General features: G+C 50.0%; 1 protein-coding gene across 1 annotated transcript; it reads left to right on the forward strand.

Moving 5' to 3' along the window:
• The first annotated feature begins 1,076 nt into the window (after nucleotides 1-1,076).
• SERPINA3 (serpin family A member 3) lies at nucleotides 1,077-12,821 on the forward strand. Its single transcript, XM_030931730.1, has 5 exons — nucleotides 1,077-1,182; nucleotides 3,122-3,772; nucleotides 7,915-8,188; nucleotides 10,987-11,137; nucleotides 12,375-12,821. Exons 1-5 carry the CDS (start codon nucleotides 1,116-1,118, stop codon nucleotides 12,576-12,578), a joined length of 1,347 nt encoding a protein of 448 aa, XP_030787590.1. The 5' UTR covers nucleotides 1,077-1,115; the 3' UTR covers nucleotides 12,579-12,821.
• Nucleotides 12,822-18,285: the final 5,464 nt, after the last annotated feature.

An 18,285-nucleotide genomic window follows, 5' to 3' on the forward strand; every position in this document is an offset into this window, starting at 1 on the left:
TTATCTAGGTTTGTATATGGACATTCACATCACACAGACAGACACACACGCAGCCACACACACACACACACACACACACACACACAGACACCAAAGAAAAGTGCCTTAGAAATACACCAAAAAGTGGCCGGGTGCGGTGGCTCATGCCTGTAATCCCAGCACTTTGGGAGGCTGAGGAGGGTGGATCACGAGGTCAGGAGTTTGAGACCAGCCTGACCAACATGGTGAAACCCCATCTCTACTAAAAATACAAAAATTAGCCAGGCGTCGTGGTGTGTGCCTGTAGTCCCAGCTACTCAGGAGGCTGAGACAGAAGAATTGCTTAAACCTGGAAGGCAGAGGTTACAGTGAGCTGAGATCACACCACTGTACTCCAGCCTGAGTGACACAGCAAGACTCCATCTCAAAATAAAAATAAAAAATAAAAAGAAATAAAAAAGAAATACACCAAAATGTTAGTTGGGGTCCTCTCCAGGTAGCAAAGTGCTGGGGGATATTTTCCAAAGTCCTTCTTTATATTCGCTGAGTTTTTCCAAGTTCTTTTTTCTTTTTCTTTCTTTTTTTTTTTTTTTTTTGAGACGGAGTCTCGCTCTGTCGCCCAGGCTGGAGTGCAGTGGCGCGATCTCGGCTCACTGCAAGCTCCGCCTCCCAGGTTCCCGCCATTCTCCCGCCTCAGCCTCCCGGGTAGCTGGGACTACAGGCGCCCGCCACCGCGCCCGGCTAGTTTTTTTGTATTTTTAGTAGAGACGGGGTTTCACCGTGTTAGCCAGGAGGGTCTCGATCTCCTGACCTCGTGATCCACCCGCCTCGGCCTCCCAAAGTGCTGGGATTACAGGCTTGAGCCACCGCGCCCGGCCTTCCATGTTCTTTAATGAGTATTTAAAAAGCAGATAAAAACTAATATGACAAAGGATTTTTTGTGTGTTTGTTTGACGTTTTAAGGAAGAGATGAGAGCTATTCCCATAACCAGGTTATTTGAGTGGGTCCAACAAGCCAGTGTTACCAGAAATTATCATCTGGTCATTTCCAGTCTGAGAACAGAACACTTAGTTGTCCTGGCATTTCTCAAGCAGGGGGAGGAGTTCTCTGCAGGAATAAATAAGCCTCAGCATTCATGAAAATCCACCACTCCAGACAGACGGCTTTGGTATCCACCAGCTACATCCAGCTCCCTGAAGCAGGTAACCCAGGATGTTTTACATTCTGGGAGCGGAGGAATCTGTTTTTCCAGGAGAGTTTTAGGGGGCAGCCTGGAGCGTGTGAGGGGTGAGCCGAGGCCAGGAGGAGGTGTGCTCAGGTGTTAGGGGCCAGGGGACTGCTCTGGGCTGCCGCTGATTCCCCGTGCCTTTTTTAGAGGCATCCTCTGTGTCTGGGTTTTCACACCTGCAAAGGGCGGAGGTGTCCTGGGGCCTCTATGATCATTTCTGCCTTGATACTTACAGATTCTGGTTCGAGTCCGCTATGCATCTGGCCCTCAGGGAAGAGGTGCTGTCCTCTTGCCTGGAGCAGGGTGCAGCTCTCAGAACATGTGGCAGATGTGATTATTGCACTGGGTCCCTCTAAACAGAGGCCACAGGCCTCACGGTGATTTCAGGGTCTCCATGGGGCTGCCTCGGGGGCTCCACTTCCCCAGAAGGACCCCTGGCCAAGTCAACAGATGGGCTGTGTCTCTGTCCAGCAACAGAAAAAACAAACTGCTGGGAAACAGCCAGCCCTCCAACTTGCCCAAACAGAAAAGACAAGCCTTTGTCCCTGAAATAATTCTGGAGAAAAATATTGTCTGACATTTATCCAGAGAAATGGTTGCATCAGCCTGAGAGTAAACAGTTGAAGCAAACAAGCTACCTCTGTCCCTGGGCTTGGCCAAAGGCATTTCCACTGGCCTCCCCTCCTTCCCCTCCTTCCCCTCTCTCTTGCCTTCTTCTTCTTCTCCTCCTCTCTCCACCTCTCTCCCCTCCCCTCCCTTCCACTCCCCTCTCTTCCCTGCTCTTCTCCCCAGCACCCAAGCCGCTGCTTTTCTCTTCTGAATTCTAGGACTGAGTGGGTGGAGGCTGAAGGTGAATAATCTTGTTTGCTGCAGTCACCGGCTTGGAACTCAGCCCTTCCAGGGTATCTTGTGTAGTAGCTCATGGCTCTTCTCTGGCTTGTAGTTTCAGGCGTGGGGTAGTATGGGAGGTTGTGACTCCCGGTACATCTAGTATGAACCAGGTGCCTTCATTATTTATCTCACCTGAGCCATTTAACATGTTGTGCAGAGATGGAAGCAGGTTCAGAGAGGTTCAGTCACCTGCTTGCCACTACACAGCAATCAATGGCCAAAATAAAATGCTAGTCCAAGTCTGGGAGAATCCAAAGCCCTCTCTGCCTTCTCCCCACTAGGAGGCCCTTCCAGGCTTATGGTGCACACAGATGCCACGTGGCAACCTGGCAGGGGCAGAAAAGAACATTTGCCTTTCTCTGGTCTTGATGCCGACCATTGTCAGGGCCATCTAGGCTCCAGACATTGTACCGGGGACGTTCATTTCTCTCTCTCAGTCAATTCTCACTACGACCCAGCATCACACCGTGGAGGCCTGCGAAGGCCACACCACGTGTCATCTAGAGGCTGGGAGAGTCACTGTGGCCTCTGACTCTGTCTAGGGCTCCTTCATCCCTGGGTTGTACTTTGGTGGCAGTTGGGGGACTAGGGGAAGGGAGCCCCTGCTTTCTAATCCCCTAGGATGAGGTCTGCTCACCAAGCAGGAGAGGAGCAGGCATTCTGATTGGACTGAACCTCGGACCCCCCATCAGCTTCCAGACCGAGGTGCCAGGCAAATCTGGCTGCCCACTGGACTCCTTTACCTGTTTGCTGTATGGCCTTGGGCAAGCCCCCTCACCACTCTGTGCCCAGTTTTTCCACTGGAAAAAAAAAATGGCAACAATTATGGCACTTACCTCAAAGGATGAAAGGAAGCACAGTGATGTGTGTCGGGGACCCCAGAGAGCACCCACCTGAGGGAGGTTCCAAAGCTAGCAAGAGGCAGCAGAACAGGGACCAGGATGCAGGCCAGACGGGGGGCAGTGGGAGGTGGTCAGGGCTCCATCTGGCCCTCTGAGACTTAAAGAATCTTTGCTTTGCAGAGTTGAAAATGGAGAGAATGTTACCTCTCCTGGCTCTGGGGATCTTGGTGGCTGGGTTCTGCCCTGCTGTCTTCTGCCACCCTAACAGCCCACTTGACAAGGAGAATCTGACCCAGGAGGACCAAGACCGGGGAACACATGTGGACCTCGGATTAACCTCCGCCAACGTGGACTTCGCTTTCAGCCTGTACAAGCAGTTGGTTCTGAAGGCCCCTGGTAAGAATGTCATCTTCTCCCCGCTGAGCATCTCCACTGCCTTGGCCTTCCTGTCTCTGGGGGCCCATAATACCACCCTGATGGAGATTCTCAGAGGCCTCAAGTTCAACCTCACGGAGACTTCTGAGGCAGAAATTCACCAGAGCTTCCAGCACCTCCTGCGCACCCTCAACCAGTCCAGCGACAAGCTGCAGCTGAGTATGGGAAATGCCATGTTCGTCGAAGAGCAGCTCAGTCTGCTGGACAGGTTCATAGAGGATGCCAAGAGGCTGTATGGCTCCGAAGCCTTTGCCACTGACTTTCAGGACTCAGCTGTGGCTAAGAAGCTCATCAACGACTACGTGAAGAACAGAACCAGGGGGAAAATCACAGATCTGATCAAGGACCTTGACTCGCAGACAGTGATGGTCCTGGTGAATTACATTTTCTTTAAAGGTGAGTGCCTGGCTTGGGGTTCAGAAGAGGTGGATGTTTAGTTTCGAGCCTCAGGACTATTTCTGTCCTGACTCAACAACAGTGTTATTAGGCAAACTACTGTAGAGGAGAGTGCCCACGGTGTGGGGGCAGCATGGGCATCAAGGCCCCGCCCTGCCCATAGGCATCGCCGTCTCCTGTGGGGTTTTTCCAAATTACGGTTTGTCCTTCCAAGACATAACTCAGTGGGGCCCATCAGCCCTTGGTCTGAGTCAGTGTGGTGCTTTTCACTCTGATTTATACTTGTCCGGCAAACAGAAAGAAGGAGCTCTCCTTTCAAATCGCTCCAGGGCATGCAGGAGCTACAGCTCCCTCCTTGGAGGGTCGCCGCTAGACTGGGCCAGGAAGCCCCTCTCTCTGGATGCACCTGGGGCTTCCACCCTGCACATGCGGGAGGAGATGGTCCAGCCAGGGGTCTTGGTGTCTGGAGGCAGCCAGGTGGGGCTAGGGCCAGCTTCACAGGGGAAGATAATCCTCAAGGAGCCTGGCCACTTCCAAGATTCTACGATTCTGCTCTGCTATCATCTTTAACTATTTTTAAAAATGTGTCATTGACACATAACAAATGAGGGCAGAAATGGCATTGTTCCCATCTGGGGAAGAGCCTCAAGGATGGGCGGTGTCCAAGACATGGCCCTTTGCCAGATTCTAACTGGTCCAGAGCCCAATCCCACTGATAGAAACTCAACGCATGCAAATCTCAACCTGCACGCTCCGAAGGGGCGGAGTGCAAGCAGGTAGCTTCTGTCTCCTGGATCCCGCAGTCCAGATGGGGACAAAAAAAAAAAAGAGATAGGGACCCAAAGAGTGATCACTGAGCCAGAGGGTGGAAAGGTGCTTAGGAGACATGAGCTGCTTGGAGGCAGAGTCCTGCTCGGGGGCTGTTGGTTGATTCCTGGGCAAGCCACTTCATCTCCCGGGCCTGGGTTTTCATCTGTAAATGAATGCGTGGATCCAGATCTCCCTCTAAGACTACTCCATGCCTCACATGACATTTGTTCTTTGAGTTTCCTGTGTTCTCCCCTCCTACCACCCAGCCCTGTGCTAGGACTCTCCCCTCCAGGACACAGTAGCCAGCCCAGCTTTCCCTCCCCACCTGCTTCTACCAATGGGAAACAGGCAGGTGGTAAACAGGTGGGCAGTAGAGCTGGCCCCATGTCTCCAACCTTCCCTGGAAGCTCCCACTCCCCTCATTGTTCAGTGCTCTGGTCCTCCTGGAGTGGAGACCTGCAGGGCCCCTCCCTTTCCTCTGTTGACCTCTAGTCACTCTCCAGGTGCCAGTTTGGCTCCCTGTCTCAGCCTGGTTTACATACAGTGTATGTGATGAGGCTTGGTCACTGCTGGAGCCGCCCTGTAGAAGGTGGAGGGGGCTGAGCATGCATGAGCTTCAGGCTGAGACAGTCCCAGCTCAGAACCCTGGAGCACTTGTTCCCTCCCTTTCTGCTCTTCCTCTTCCACTGCACCCGCTGGACCCGCGAGCATGCGAGGATTGACTCACCCAATGATGCTAGAACTATGTATTCAGCTGAAAGTAAGAGAGAGGGGGCATCCAACCGGGGCAGAAGATGGGAATTCAAGAAAGGAAGGTTTCCACTAGAAAACTGTTTTCTTCTTTTCTCTTAAATCCAGATAGAAAAAGAAGGGAAGGCCATTACAGAAGAGATAAGTCGAGTCAAGCAGAGATCGGATACTAAAGACACTAGTCTAACCAGACATTCGGGCCCTCAGTTGAATAGTTGAGGATGTCAGAAGATGTTAAGGAGGCAGAATCAGAAAACTTGGTGACTGGCAGACAGAAATGGGGGGAGATGGGGCCAGATGTGAGAAGATTTAAAGGCTTGTAGAGCCTGGATGGTGATTTCATCCAGCAAACCTATCCCTCTCCCCATACTGGCATACAAGGCAGCAGTCGGGGTCCCCATAGCACCCGTCTTCCTGGCAGGGACCCATGCTGGAGATCTGGCCAGCTGAAAGGCCCCAGAGGAACTCGGTGCCCTGGGTAATATGAGAAGGTGCTCCATGGTACTGCCCTCACATGGCGGCCACAGAAGCACCTGAATGGCTGCTGCAGTTCATGACGGGGACACCTGTTCAACTGAAATATCTCCTACCCTGAGATGGGTCCTTGCTCCGAGGGGTCTTTACAATTAGATTTGTCCCCAGTCATTCCATGTTGGGAGGTTGCAGGGACCAGAGAAGCTGAGATGGTCTTTGGGGAGGGGGAAGGAAAGATGGACTGTTATTTTGGTCCTAAAAGTCCAAAGGTGGGGAAGTGTCAAGAAGGAAGATGAGGGCACAAGAGAATGTAAGGCCACCAAGAAGCTGGCTCTCATTACAATTATGGAAAGGAAAACCAAAATAAAGAAAGAAAGGGAAGAAGCTCCCATTTATTGAGCACCTACTCTCACCAGCCATACACATGCAATATCTTATTTAATCCTTGCAGCAGCTCTGAAAGGTGGATGGTGGTGTTGCCATTTGTTAGGTAGGAGACATGAAGTCCAGAAAAGCAAATAATTAAACATTCAAAATTGGCCTGGGCCCATTTGAAAATTCCTTTTTCTGCCTCATTTTAGCCCTTAATGTAAAGCCATTTGTGACTTTATCAGCTTTTACTAAGCACCTCCCAAAACCAAGAATGGAGGTGACAGATTGTGGAGCCCACAACCTAGAGAAAGAATTGACAATTTTTTTCTGTAAAGGACCTAGTAGTAAGTATTGGGCTGTGTGGTCCACATGAGGTCCCTTTTGCAGATTCTTCTTTTCATCTTCCTCCTCTGCTTCTTCTTCATCTTCTCTTTCCTCTTCATTTTTTTCACAACCTTTGAAAAATATAAGCACCATTCTTAGCTTTAGGTACACACAGAAATAAGCCGAGGCTGTATTGGCTTACAGGCTCTAGTTTCCTGACCCCTGTTCTAAAGGAGGAAAATAATTGTACCCAACTAAATTCATGCAAATCATGGGCCTATGTCGTAATTCCCAAAGAACGAGTTTCATGGAATTTTCAACATTTTAAATATTTTACTCCATTCTTCCCTTGCTTGCATAGTTTCTGATGAGAAGTCTGCTGTCATTTTCATCCTTATTCCTTTTTACATAAGGTGGAGTTTTCCTCCCTCTGCCCCTACCTCTACCTCTTTCAAGATTTTCTCTTTCTCTTTACTGTGGTAAATAGGCCTTTAGTGAGAGGAATTATGTCAGTCTAGCTAGGAGTCAGACTGCATTTCATGTTTGTGATAGCTAGAGGTGCCAGAGGCAGTTTCATGGAATTTTACCTTTGCAACACTGAAAACCTAGGCAGCCTCAGAGTCAGAATACCCACAATTGAATTCTCGGCCAGACAGACACCAAATCCAGGGCAAGTCTTAGCTGGATATTCATGGTCTGTAGAGGTGGACATGAGCTACATATGAGCTGAGGACCATAGCCAGCTCATGGCTTTTGTGATGTCCAAAACCCCCACCCCCTAAGATGTCACAAGTGTCCCTAGGCTTTTATTCCCATGGTCTCTCCTGGCTCTGAGTTCTATCTTCCACTAAGATTCTCCCTGTTCCTCCCCTCATTCACACTGATCGGCATCTCTTCTGTCTGCCCTCATCAACTCACATACAGAACCCAGTCTCTTTCCTCCTGTTTCCGCCCAAAGCCCTCCCACAAACCACTGTTATATGTTCACATCCCTGTAATGCCAGTGAGTAACAATTGCTAACGAAACATTTTTCCTTTTAAGGAACAAAAACTGTCCCATTTCTCCTCAAGCACCAGCCTCCCAAGTGTTGTCATGCCTCTTTCCCTCACTTTCCCTAAACCTTCTCTCTCTCTCTCTCTCTCTGTCTCTTGCACTTCTTATTCCCAGATTCCTATTGATTTCTCATTTAGCACAAGAAACTAGGTCTTTCTTTCATGGCTCTTTTCCCAATCCAAGCCTGCTGGGCTCTCCCTCACCCCCAATAACTTTTACTATTGCCAAACTACTTCTCTAAACCAAAGCAGGGTCACTTCTGTGAGGGACTCTGGGCACTTCCACTGCTAGGGAAGCAGAGTCAAGGCAGGGTGACCCTTGCACTCATACATCTCTCAACTGCTTGCTCCACCTTCAGCCAAATGGAAGATGCCCTTTGACCCCCATGATACTCATGAGTCAAGGTTCTACTGGAGCAAGAGAAGGTGGGTAAAGGTGCCCATGATGAGTTTGCAGCATGTGACTACACCTTACTTCCGGGACGAGGAGCTGTCCTGCACCGTAGTGGAGCTGAAGTACACAGGCAATGCTAGTGCACTCTTCATCCTCCCTGATCAAGACAAGATGGAGGAAGTGGAAGCCATGCTGCTCCCAGAGACCCTGAAGCGGTGGAAAGACTCACTGGAGTTCAGGTGATTCTTCCTGGCCCCCAAAGACCCCACATCTCACCAAGTCAAGGTCTCACCAATGTCCAGGGACAAGGGCATAGTGGTGGGAGAACTCGTACAGGGGCAGGTGGAATTTACACTTACTTTGCCCTGTGCTGCCTGGGTGGCTTTGGGCTTGATTTTTTTTTCTTCTTCTTCTTTAAGATGATGACATCAGACAGGACAAGGGGCTGAGGCTTCCTCTGACTCCAGTATGTTCTAAGTCATGAGAAATCTTTTGCACAGTCCCAAACACTCATGCATGGTCTCTCCTGGTCTCAGTCTCTTGAAGGGAGAGAGAAACAGAAGGAATTGTGATCAGTTGAGGGCTGTGGTGAGATGGACACTGAGAATCAGCTCTGCACTGGTGAACCACTATATTTATTCATTTGCTCAGCATTTGCTGCATGATTAACTGAGCACCTACTATGTGTCAGACACTAATTTGCACCCTGAGAGTAAATCAGTAAATAAAACACAAGATTCCCTGCCCTCTTGGAACTTACTTTGTGATAGGAGAGGAGAGAGGCAATAAATAAATATAACAAATAAGTTACGTGATATGTTAGAAGGCGAGAAATTGAGTAGGGGGATAGAAACTGAGTAGAGGAGGATGAAAGGATCAGGAAAACTGGAACTTGTGTTAGCTTGTGATTTTAAATAGAGTGGCCATTAGGTGATGTCTGAGCATCCATGTAACAGAGGGGAGGGGTGGAGTTGTGTTGGTATATCAAGGAAAAGCATTCCTGGCAGAGGGAACAGTCAGTGCAAAGCCTCTGAGGTGGAAGTGAACTTGATACGTTCAAGGAAGAGCGAGGCCAGAGTGGCTGGAGCAAAGCGAGTGAGAAGAGAGTTGAGAGAGGTCAGGAATCCCCAAAGGGGTGGAGCAGCTTATGTAGGGCCACGTAGACCCCTAGAAAACCTTGTCCTTCCTCCTCTCTGTGAAATGGAGAGCCATCAGGAGGTTTGGAGGAGTGCGACGATCCGAGTGTTGTTTTAAAATACTAATCCTGGCTGCTAAGAGGAGAATAACTATAGAACAGGTGTGGAGTCGTTGACACCTGCAGGAACCAGGCACAGACACGAGGTGGGAACCCACTGTGGCTGGGACCCAGGAGGGAGCCATGCATGTGAGAAGTGGTTACATTCCAGATAAATCTGAAGGTAGAAGAACAGGCTGGGCACATGGAATTGAGCTGACCGATTTCATGGGGACACAGTGAGGTGGCGCAGTAGTTCCAGGCCTAGACCCTGCAGTGGGCCTAGGGAGTGCATGTGGGCAACTGTGCGGGGTAGGGAGGGAGGAGCACCAGCCTTGGGTTCAGACCGTGGTGGCTGGTGTGACCTGGAGCAGGTCATTGCTCTTCTCTGGAGCTCAGCTATCTCCTGAATAGAGAGAAGTGTCCTTTCCCCACCACCCCTGTTTTCACTAGGTGATTATGAGAATCCAGTGAGATGTTGTATGTGGAAGCCGTAATAAACCACCAAGCGCGAGGAAGCTGCTTCAACACAAACTGAGGCTGCAGCCCCTGCCCCAACCACTGTCCAGAAGGCTGGAAACCTCTCGGGATTGCCTGACCCTTAGCCCCTCCTCACTCTAGACCCCAGGAGACCCCAGAACACGGGAGTCCTACCCAACCCATCCATTTACTTCCAGACTCCTTCCTCCTTTAGCACCAAATAGCCACCAGGGAGCAGGGCTCAGCAAATAGTTCTGAATGGCAAGAATTCTCCAAACACTTTAGATTTACCAAATGCTTAGATTTACAAAATGCTGTGGTCCACACACTCCTGGCCCACAGAGAATGCTCAATAGATATTGGCTGCATGAAGGATGGAACGAAGGGACAAGCATATGAATGAATGAATAAAAATAGAAATAGGACACCTTCCTCCTTCATGGGACTCAGAGTCTAATGGAAGACAAAGCCTCCTGTATGATTGCAAGACCAGGCAGACAGTGACAGGCGTCTTAAGAGGGCTATAAGCTAAGGGAGGGGGAGCTCACAGATGGGAGGTGTGACTTGGGCCTCTAACAGCTTGCTGCCTGCTCTATGCCAGTCCACACCTGGCTTGAGGGACAGTGCCCACTGGCAAGGCAAGATGGGAACCTCCAGTTGATTGTTTCAGGATCCCCAAAGCTCTTCCAATACAATCAGACTCCTCAGAGGCCCCGAGGCCCTTTTTGACCTGCCTCTGGCTCCTGGCCCACCTCATCCCTCACTACCCCGCTCCCTGAGACAGTGAGGTCACCCACCACCCTGTGGAGCAACTCCTCCTGCTCCCACCTCCTTCCAGGTTCTTCCACCTGCCTCCTGCCCACCTCTTCACCTAGCTAGCTCCCTTCCCACCTTTGGGACTCAGCCTCAATGCCACCTCCTACAGGAAGCCTTCCTGGTGCTCCCGTGAAGCAAACTGCCATGCAGCCAGTGCAGCTGACCTGGTCCAGGACTCTCAACACAATCAGGAGTCCCTGCTGGTGTGAAGGTGCTTCGACCGCATTGCAAACTGCAGGGAAAGGGCAGCACCAGGCTCGAGCAGGGCCACAACTCCAGACTTGGTGCGCTGCCTGGAGCCTTTCACACTTGCAGATCTGAATGAATAATTAGTGAACAAGAAGAGTAAAGACAGGAGTTAAGAAATTGAGGAACAGATTATTTATTTCTAGTCAGAAGGGGGTGACTGTAGAGGAAACCAGGGAAGACCATGCTGCAAGATGGGAGGCAGGTAGGCACTGATCAGCAGAGAGGTTCAGATACTTTTTATTTTTTCTCATTTTCTAGACATATAGGTGAGCTCTACCTGCCAAAGTTTTCCATCTCGGGGGACTATAACCTGGAAGACATACTTCTCCAGCTGGGCATTGAGGAAGTCTTCACCAGCAAGGCTGACTTGTCAGGGATCACAGGGGCCAGGAACCTAGCAGTCTCTCAGGTGAGTCTTTAGACTTGGGTCAATTCATCCTTTGAATCCGAACTTGAATGGTGAAGGCCAAATGGACTTTTGGGTATTCTTGAACTTGGGTTAATGCAAGTGCATTTCTCATTATACACTCACCCTGCTTGGGACACCCCCAAGCCAAGAAGAGCTAAGTGATAGCCCAGCTCCTGTTGCTGTGTTAGGGGCTGGTTCTCTACAACAAAATGTCACCCAGGCTTGGAATCAGAAAGCCATGGACACCATTCCACACTACACCATTTACTACCCATGGAGGCAAATAATTGAAGTCCTCCACCCCCAGCTTTTCATGTGTAAAATGGTAGTGATAGTTCTTGGCCAGTATCCAGTGCCTGGATACTTACTGTGGAAGCCACAAGAAACCACCAAGGGCGAGGGAGCTGCTTCAACACTCACCTGAGGTTGCAGCCGCTGCCCCAACCACTGTCCAGAGGGCCAGACGCCTCTTGGGATTGTCTGGGCAGATAATGCCAATAGGTAATAACAATGACTGTCTAGCAATTGTGATGAAAATAAGCTCAGAGTATGAGAGAAGATGACTTGGGATACTCAGTCTGTGTTACTCAAAGCAGAGGTGCCAAGGCAGGGTGGCCGTGCAGCCCTTTGCTCTTGTCTGCCCTCTGTGCTCACACAGCACTGGGTTGAGGGCTGTACTCCACCTTTCAAACAGCAAAGTAACAGAACAGTGTGTGTAGAGGAGCAGACCCATATGATTCAGGAATTCAAGGCCATGAAAAGTACTTAAAAACCCCAAAGATGTTTAAGCTAGAGCAGGAGAGATGCTGAAAGCCATGCTGACCTGGCCGAGGAGGTTTCTGCAGCAGCTTCTTGTGGTCAAGAGCTGCCAGGATGTTGCTTGGAAGAAAAATACTTTACATTGCTCTTGCTCTTCCTCCCAACAGTAGTGGCTGTTTTGGGGGCAACAGACTCTCAACTCGGACAGAAAGGGATGCATATGAGTTGCTCCATCCTTTACCTCGATGGCTCTGGGCAAATCACACACAGCATCTGGGTCTCCATTTGCATATCTAGGCATCAGTACTGTGCGAAACTAGTTGGCAGGGGAGTTGAGAGGAGCAAACATTCAACAGTGCAAAGACAGGCCAGTGCTAGGTGCTCAATGCACATTAGTCCCCTTAGCGACACACAGGCAGGTTGCTGACTTCCTGCCCATCTGTGTCTCCCTGTGAGTAATGTTCTGCTCTCCCCACAGGTGGTCCACAAGGCTGTGCTTGATGTGTCTGAGGAGGGCACAGAAGCATCTGCTGCCACAGGAGTCAAAATCACCCTCCTTTCTGCATTGGTGGACCCAACAATCACTGTGCGTTTCAACAGGCCCTTCCTGATGATCATCGTCCCTATGGACACCCAGAACATCTTCTTCATGAGCAAAGTCACCAATCCCAAGCAAGCCTAGAGCTTGCCATCAAGCAGTGGGGCTCTCAGTAAGGAGCTTGGAATGGAAGCTGGATGCTTGGGTCTCTGGGTACAGCCTGACCCCTGTGCACCGAGTGGCCAGGGTATGTCTGGCCCTGTCTGCTCATCCTTGGAAGGTGACAGCAACTGCCTGTGTAGCTCCCACATGCATAGGGGCCCTATGGACTCTTCACTCTGGAGGGTCCTGGGTCTCCTGAGAGCAATAAACAGTTTCCTTGGACACGTTGCTTGTGCCTTTCCATGCTGACTGCCAGACTCTGTACCTCTGAGGCTACTTGTGCCCCAAAGCCAAGCCCCCTGACCTCCCATGCAGGCTCAGCTCCACCCCAGAATCTGGGCTCCTTCTGCCTTCAGCTGCAGCAGCCTGCCCAGGACCACCTAAGCTTGTGACTGAGCTCACCCAGACCTCAGACCCAGGGCTGGGAGGGGAACCTACTGCTCTAAGGCTAATTCCTGCCTCCCGGGCTTCTGGGTGCCCACTTTCAGTTTCCCTCTTTCCACCCCCAGGGCCTAGGCTCCACCTGGCTGTTTCAAGAGCTCCTAGCCCTGACCACATCTAGCACAGCGCCCGGACCCCTCGCTCCTGCATCTGGGCAGGGCTTTATCATGGGACGTCCTTCTTCTGCCCTTTAGCACCCCTAATTTGGGGGAAGCAGCTACTTTCTGGGTTTCCAGACTGAGCCCCTCAACTGCCTCACCAGTTCCTAGCCCTGGCTGTGTGAATGATCTCCCTCAACAACCAGAGTGCAGAGCTGAGGACAAATGAACCACCAGCGCACAACCGCAATAAAAGCAATCATGTAGTCAGGCATTTAACCGAGGGTCTCAGGCACCTTGCAATCTCTATCACAAAGTCTATAATGATAATGTTGACAGCAGCTGAATACTTGAGGTTTTGATGCCAGACAATCTGCTAAGGTCTCTCCCTGAAATAACCAATTGAATCCTCCTGATGTCCCTATAAGATAAATGCTCTCAGCAGTCCCATTCTATGGATGAGGAAACTGAGGGACAGAGAGGCTTAGTAATTTTCCCAAGGCCATGTAGCTAGTAATTATCGCCTGTAGAATGTTAGCCTATCATTCCTGACACCAGAGGCGCCCTCTTAACCACAAAGTGATTTCCGTAGGGATTGCCTTCATGGAATGTACAACCTGATGGCAAATAGATGGTGAAACAAGTCTGTGAAAGCTGAGGGAGAGCACCAAATTCAGTTTGGGAAGTCAAGAGAAGGCTTCTTGGAGGAGGCAACTTCTGTGCTGAGGTCAGGGAAAGAGAAGGTGGTTAAGTGAACAGAGGGGACAACACTTCAGATGGAAAAAAAAGCAATGGTAGCATTCAAGAAACCAAAAGAAATCAGATGGCTCTGGGGCAAAGAGCAGAGAGGCTGAGGGGCTACAGAGAGGAAGGGGCCATGACAGAGCCGCTGGGCTGCAGAGGGGCTGGCCACTGGCAAGGATTCCTAAGTGTTTCCTTAGAGCCACTGGGAGCTTTAAGGGAGTTTAAACTCAGATGTGATGGAAGCAGCTTTGCACACTAGAAAAGTACTCTGGCTGCTGAGTAGAAAAATGATTCATAACCCAGGACAAGGATGTGGGGTGGACATTGAGGGGTCTCTGTGGGAACTGGCGCAAAATAGGTCAGAGCTGGGGAGAGAGAGCAGGGATGTTTCTATTGAAAGACTTTGAGGAGAATGGATGTGAATTTATGATTGCAGGTGGGGTGGAAGGGAGAATAACTGTATTTGGGTTTGGGCCCCTGGGTGATCCCCAGTTCTCTGAATAGGAAATCCAGCAGGGGCTTGCTGGCAAGGGAAGTCGATACATTCAGATTTGGACCTCCCATGTCTGAGGTTCCTGGGAGACACCCCAGGAGCTTGTTCAGGAAGCAGCAAGGCTGAAGTCAGGAGAGAAATCTGGGCTGGAGGGAAGCATTCAGGATCCTCCCCTGGGATGGGCAAGTGAGTATTGAGGGTATCTGTCCCCTCAAATGAGTGCCATGGAGTGAAAAGAAAAGGGGAACCTCAAGGACTGGCTAAGAAAGGACAGCCCACCAAGAAGAGTCACCAGCGTGGGGCAGGAGATAAGAGGACAGGGAGAAAGCTGTTGCCACAGGACCAAGAGGAGAGACTTATCCAGGGGAGAGGGGAGAAAACCTAGAGACAAATGATGAATGAATGGAATGAATGGGTCCATGGTATTTAGTGATCTAAAACTACTCAGGATCACAAATGCAATGTTAGCAGAATTAAGGGAGGATCACAGTGGGCTGGAGAGTGAGCAGGAGAGGGAGAGAGGGAAGGCAAGACAGCGTGCAAATGCCTGTTTAGACTGGCCTTTAGGGAAGGAGAGAGAGGGGGTGGTGGGTAGAGAGTGCTAGGCTGAAGTTAGCTGCAGTGCTTGATAGATGTGAGAGCCCTGAGCAAGCTTGCATAACCGTAGAAAGGATTCAGGAGGCAGGGTGACAAGCAACCAGGGTTGCAGAGTGGCACGACTCCTCAGCTTACAATTCACAGGTGGTTTAACACCATCCTAAGGTTACAGTTCACAGGTGGTTTGACATCGCCTTCAACTCAGAGTTGCAGAATGAGCAGTCAGCCAGGCTGCATGAAGCATCCATGGAGAGGGCACAGGTGAAGGGCAAGGATCGAGGGTCAAGGCTTCCACTGTCATGGGAATGCAGGGAGGGCCTGGCGAGGGGGCTGGTGAGGGTATGAGGATCGGTGACCTCCTCTCCTCCAATGACTGATGATTTCTAGTATAGGAGGCAAAGTCACCTGCTTAGTGATATTTCCCAGAGGTTGGGGCAGAAAAAGGAACAAAATGGGACAGAGAGTGGACCAGGGTGTCACAGCAGGTCAGCCAGGCTCACTGATGAGCACCTTGGAGGTCCAGCTCCAGGAATTCTTGGTGGTCCCAGGCTTTACAGACAGTTGTGGAATCCCCCGTCGGTGGACTATTTCTCCATTCTTACCAGCCCCCTTGTGGGCTTCAAGAAGGCCAAGTGCTGATCAGAAGGACAGGAGTCAAGGGGGCTGGAGGTACAGACTAGAGAAGGGTTGACGTCATGGACTTGAGATCAGCACTGGGGGTTACAGATGAGGGCAGAGGGAGTTGATCACTGGGGAAGACTGAGGATGAGGAGATGGGGTCCCTAGGAGGTCCAAGATGACCTGTGAGAAGTGTCATATGAACTATAAAAGCTACTTTTCCCCCTGAAGAGGATGTTTTCGCATTGACTCTCAGTTTTCTCACTGTAAGGTGGAAACCATGATAGGGTGCGCATGTCTGTGTGCATCCGTGTGTAAGAAGTCAGCAAGTCACTGAAATGCTTGCTCCTGAGTCTGAACATTCCTTTGACAGCAATTTTAAAACTCCTGAGATGATCTTTTCCATGTGAACTAACTCATCCAGTCTGGCGTGGCTTCTTGTCCCTTGACTGGAGCCAGATGACATAGCATTGGACAAGGCTCTGACCTGACCAGCTCATGCCCCCAGTCCCTCCTGGCCTCAGTCCAGGTGTCTAAGGAGCCTTACCACAGCCCAGGGTTCATTCCCTTCTGTGACTTAGGTCTGGAAATTGCTGGCTGAAAACTGAGTTCCTCCCTTAAGGGAGTATCTGGGCCCCAGATCTATGAGTGTGGGGCTTAGTTTCATTCTTCTCCCTCCCCTGGGAGCTGAGGGCACATCCACCTGCTGATCACTAACTATTGCCCTTAAACTGGCTTCCTGACACTAGCTGCAGGGACAAGCCAGCCCCTGTCCTGACTTATTACCTCCCTCACTAACCAGAAGTGAAGTCAAAGCCTGAGAGGCACTGACACCAATAAAAGACACCTACTTACTCTCTCATTCAGCCCACGCGAATTGCCAACCCTCCAAGTGCAGGCCCTGAGCTGGCCCTGGGGATTCCAAGGTAAAGAAAGTAGACCTGAAATTTGCCCTCATAGAATGTTCAATTTGTTGAACAAGACAGAAAACTGAACATGGACGTGACAGCAGCCCTGAGGAGTGGAGTACAGGATATCTGGAGAGGGCAGGAATCAACTCCAGACTAGAAGGGTCAAGTTTGGTCTCCTAGAAGAACTGTCCTCAAATGCAAAATCCTGTACAGTGAGGAGGAGACACTAGGGAGATGTACCAGCAGAAAAGGAGAGGGAGTGCGGTGTGGCCATGGAGCTAGAAGAAGATCCTATGGTCTGGATGACCGATGTTTGAGGGAACCATGGTCATCTGTGGAGCTAAAGAGAAAAACATGAACAAGAACATGCCTTGGAAACCATGTTAAGGATCTCAGAGTTTATTTAAAGAGTGGTGAGCCACAGTGAATATTATACACAGGGAGGCGTTTTGATTAGATTTCACTAGAAAGACCACCCTGGCTGAGCAGGGAAGAATGGATAGCGTATTGAGTGTGGACTTGGTGAAAAGAAGAGAACAGAATGACCAAGAGTTTCAGCTTCGCTAGGAATTGGGAGAGGACAGAGAGGAAAGGAGACTAATTGGAGAGAGATTGATTAGACAGAATTGAGGAGACTTCATGGTTGATTGTGTGGGGGACAGAAAGGAAGCAAAGATGGCACCCAAGTTGCTGAGTTGGGAACTTGGGGAACTGAAATCCACATGCCATTCTATGCGCTAAGGATTATGAATAACGTTTTGTGCAGGAAGAATATAAATCCTGATGTGGACATGTGGAGTTGGAGATGCCTGGATGCCATCTAAGAAGAGAAGTCCAATAGAGAATGGGCTCTATGGATCTGAAGTTCAGTAGGGAAATTTTGGCAGGAGGAATGGAATTCAGGATTTCTTCTTGTCAAAAATGTGAGGACACTCCTGCCAAATGGCTTCTAATTTTCCCTGTGCCATAGAAAGAGATGTTATCTGCTGAGTCCATCATGGGGAAGCAAAAATCCCAGAAGTCTGGAGGAGGAGAGACTGAGGACACATCAGGAAACCTCGATGTTCTAGCAAGCACTAATAAGGGTCCCATAGGGTCTGGAGACCACTGTGTCACTAACCTGTACAGGTGTGTGGCTCCAGGGATACTCGGCGGTTCAGACATAGACAAAAAGGGGACAGACTGCAAGTAGCTACTGGAGCCAAAATTTCCCCTGGCGACAGGACAGAGAGACCATGAGTGGCTGACATAGGGAAAAATGAGTATATCTGAAAATACTGAACAGAGAGTCATTCAAATGATGGGATTTTCATGTTCCAGGCCAGGGACATCAAGGAGCCGTAATAGGAGGAGCTGATGGGTGATAGAGCTGATGGTGATAGAAACAAGATGGTACTTTGAAGTTGAATAGGGAATGGTGCATTGAGGTTGAAGACACGGGATGATTCATATATTGCTAAAAGGGTTCCTTCCACTTGCTCAACATCCATTTTACATAGATCTACCAGTTGGGAAATGGGGAAACAATGCCCACAAATTCCATGCAGCTGATTCTCCTGTCTACTCCTCCTTTCTTCTCTGAGCCCTTCCTCTTGCCACACAGCTCCCCATGGTGACTTTCAAGTCAGCAAACCTTCAAAGCCCAGTTCAGACCTTGGTTACATGACTTTGGCCAAATTACCTGGCATCACTGTTACTGCCTCTGCTCTTGAATGATGGGAGAACATCTACTCTAGAGGACCATTATGTGGATTACAAAGAATCATAATAACAACACATGTCGAAGA

The sequence above is a fragment of the Rhinopithecus roxellana genome, chromosome 5, assembly GCF_007565055.1.
Source record: "Rhinopithecus roxellana isolate Shanxi Qingling chromosome 5, ASM756505v1, whole genome shotgun sequence".
Lineage (NCBI taxonomy): Eukaryota > Metazoa > Chordata > Mammalia > Primates > Cercopithecidae > Rhinopithecus > Rhinopithecus roxellana.

Excerpts from the sequence above, each read along its gene's own strand:
- SERPINA3 (XM_030931730.1), top strand. The coding sequence starts at position 1,116 with ATGAAAATCCACCACTCCAGACAGACGGCTTTGGTATCCACCAGCTAC. Across the intron at positions 1,183-3,121 it reads CATCCAGCTCCCTGAAGCAG|AGTTGAAAATGGAGAGAATG; the intron begins GTAACCCAGGAT and ends TTTGCTTTGCAG. Across the intron at positions 3,773-7,914 it reads GAATTACATTTTCTTTAAAG|CCAAATGGAAGATGCCCTTT; the intron begins GTGAGTGCCTGG and ends CTCCACCTTCAG.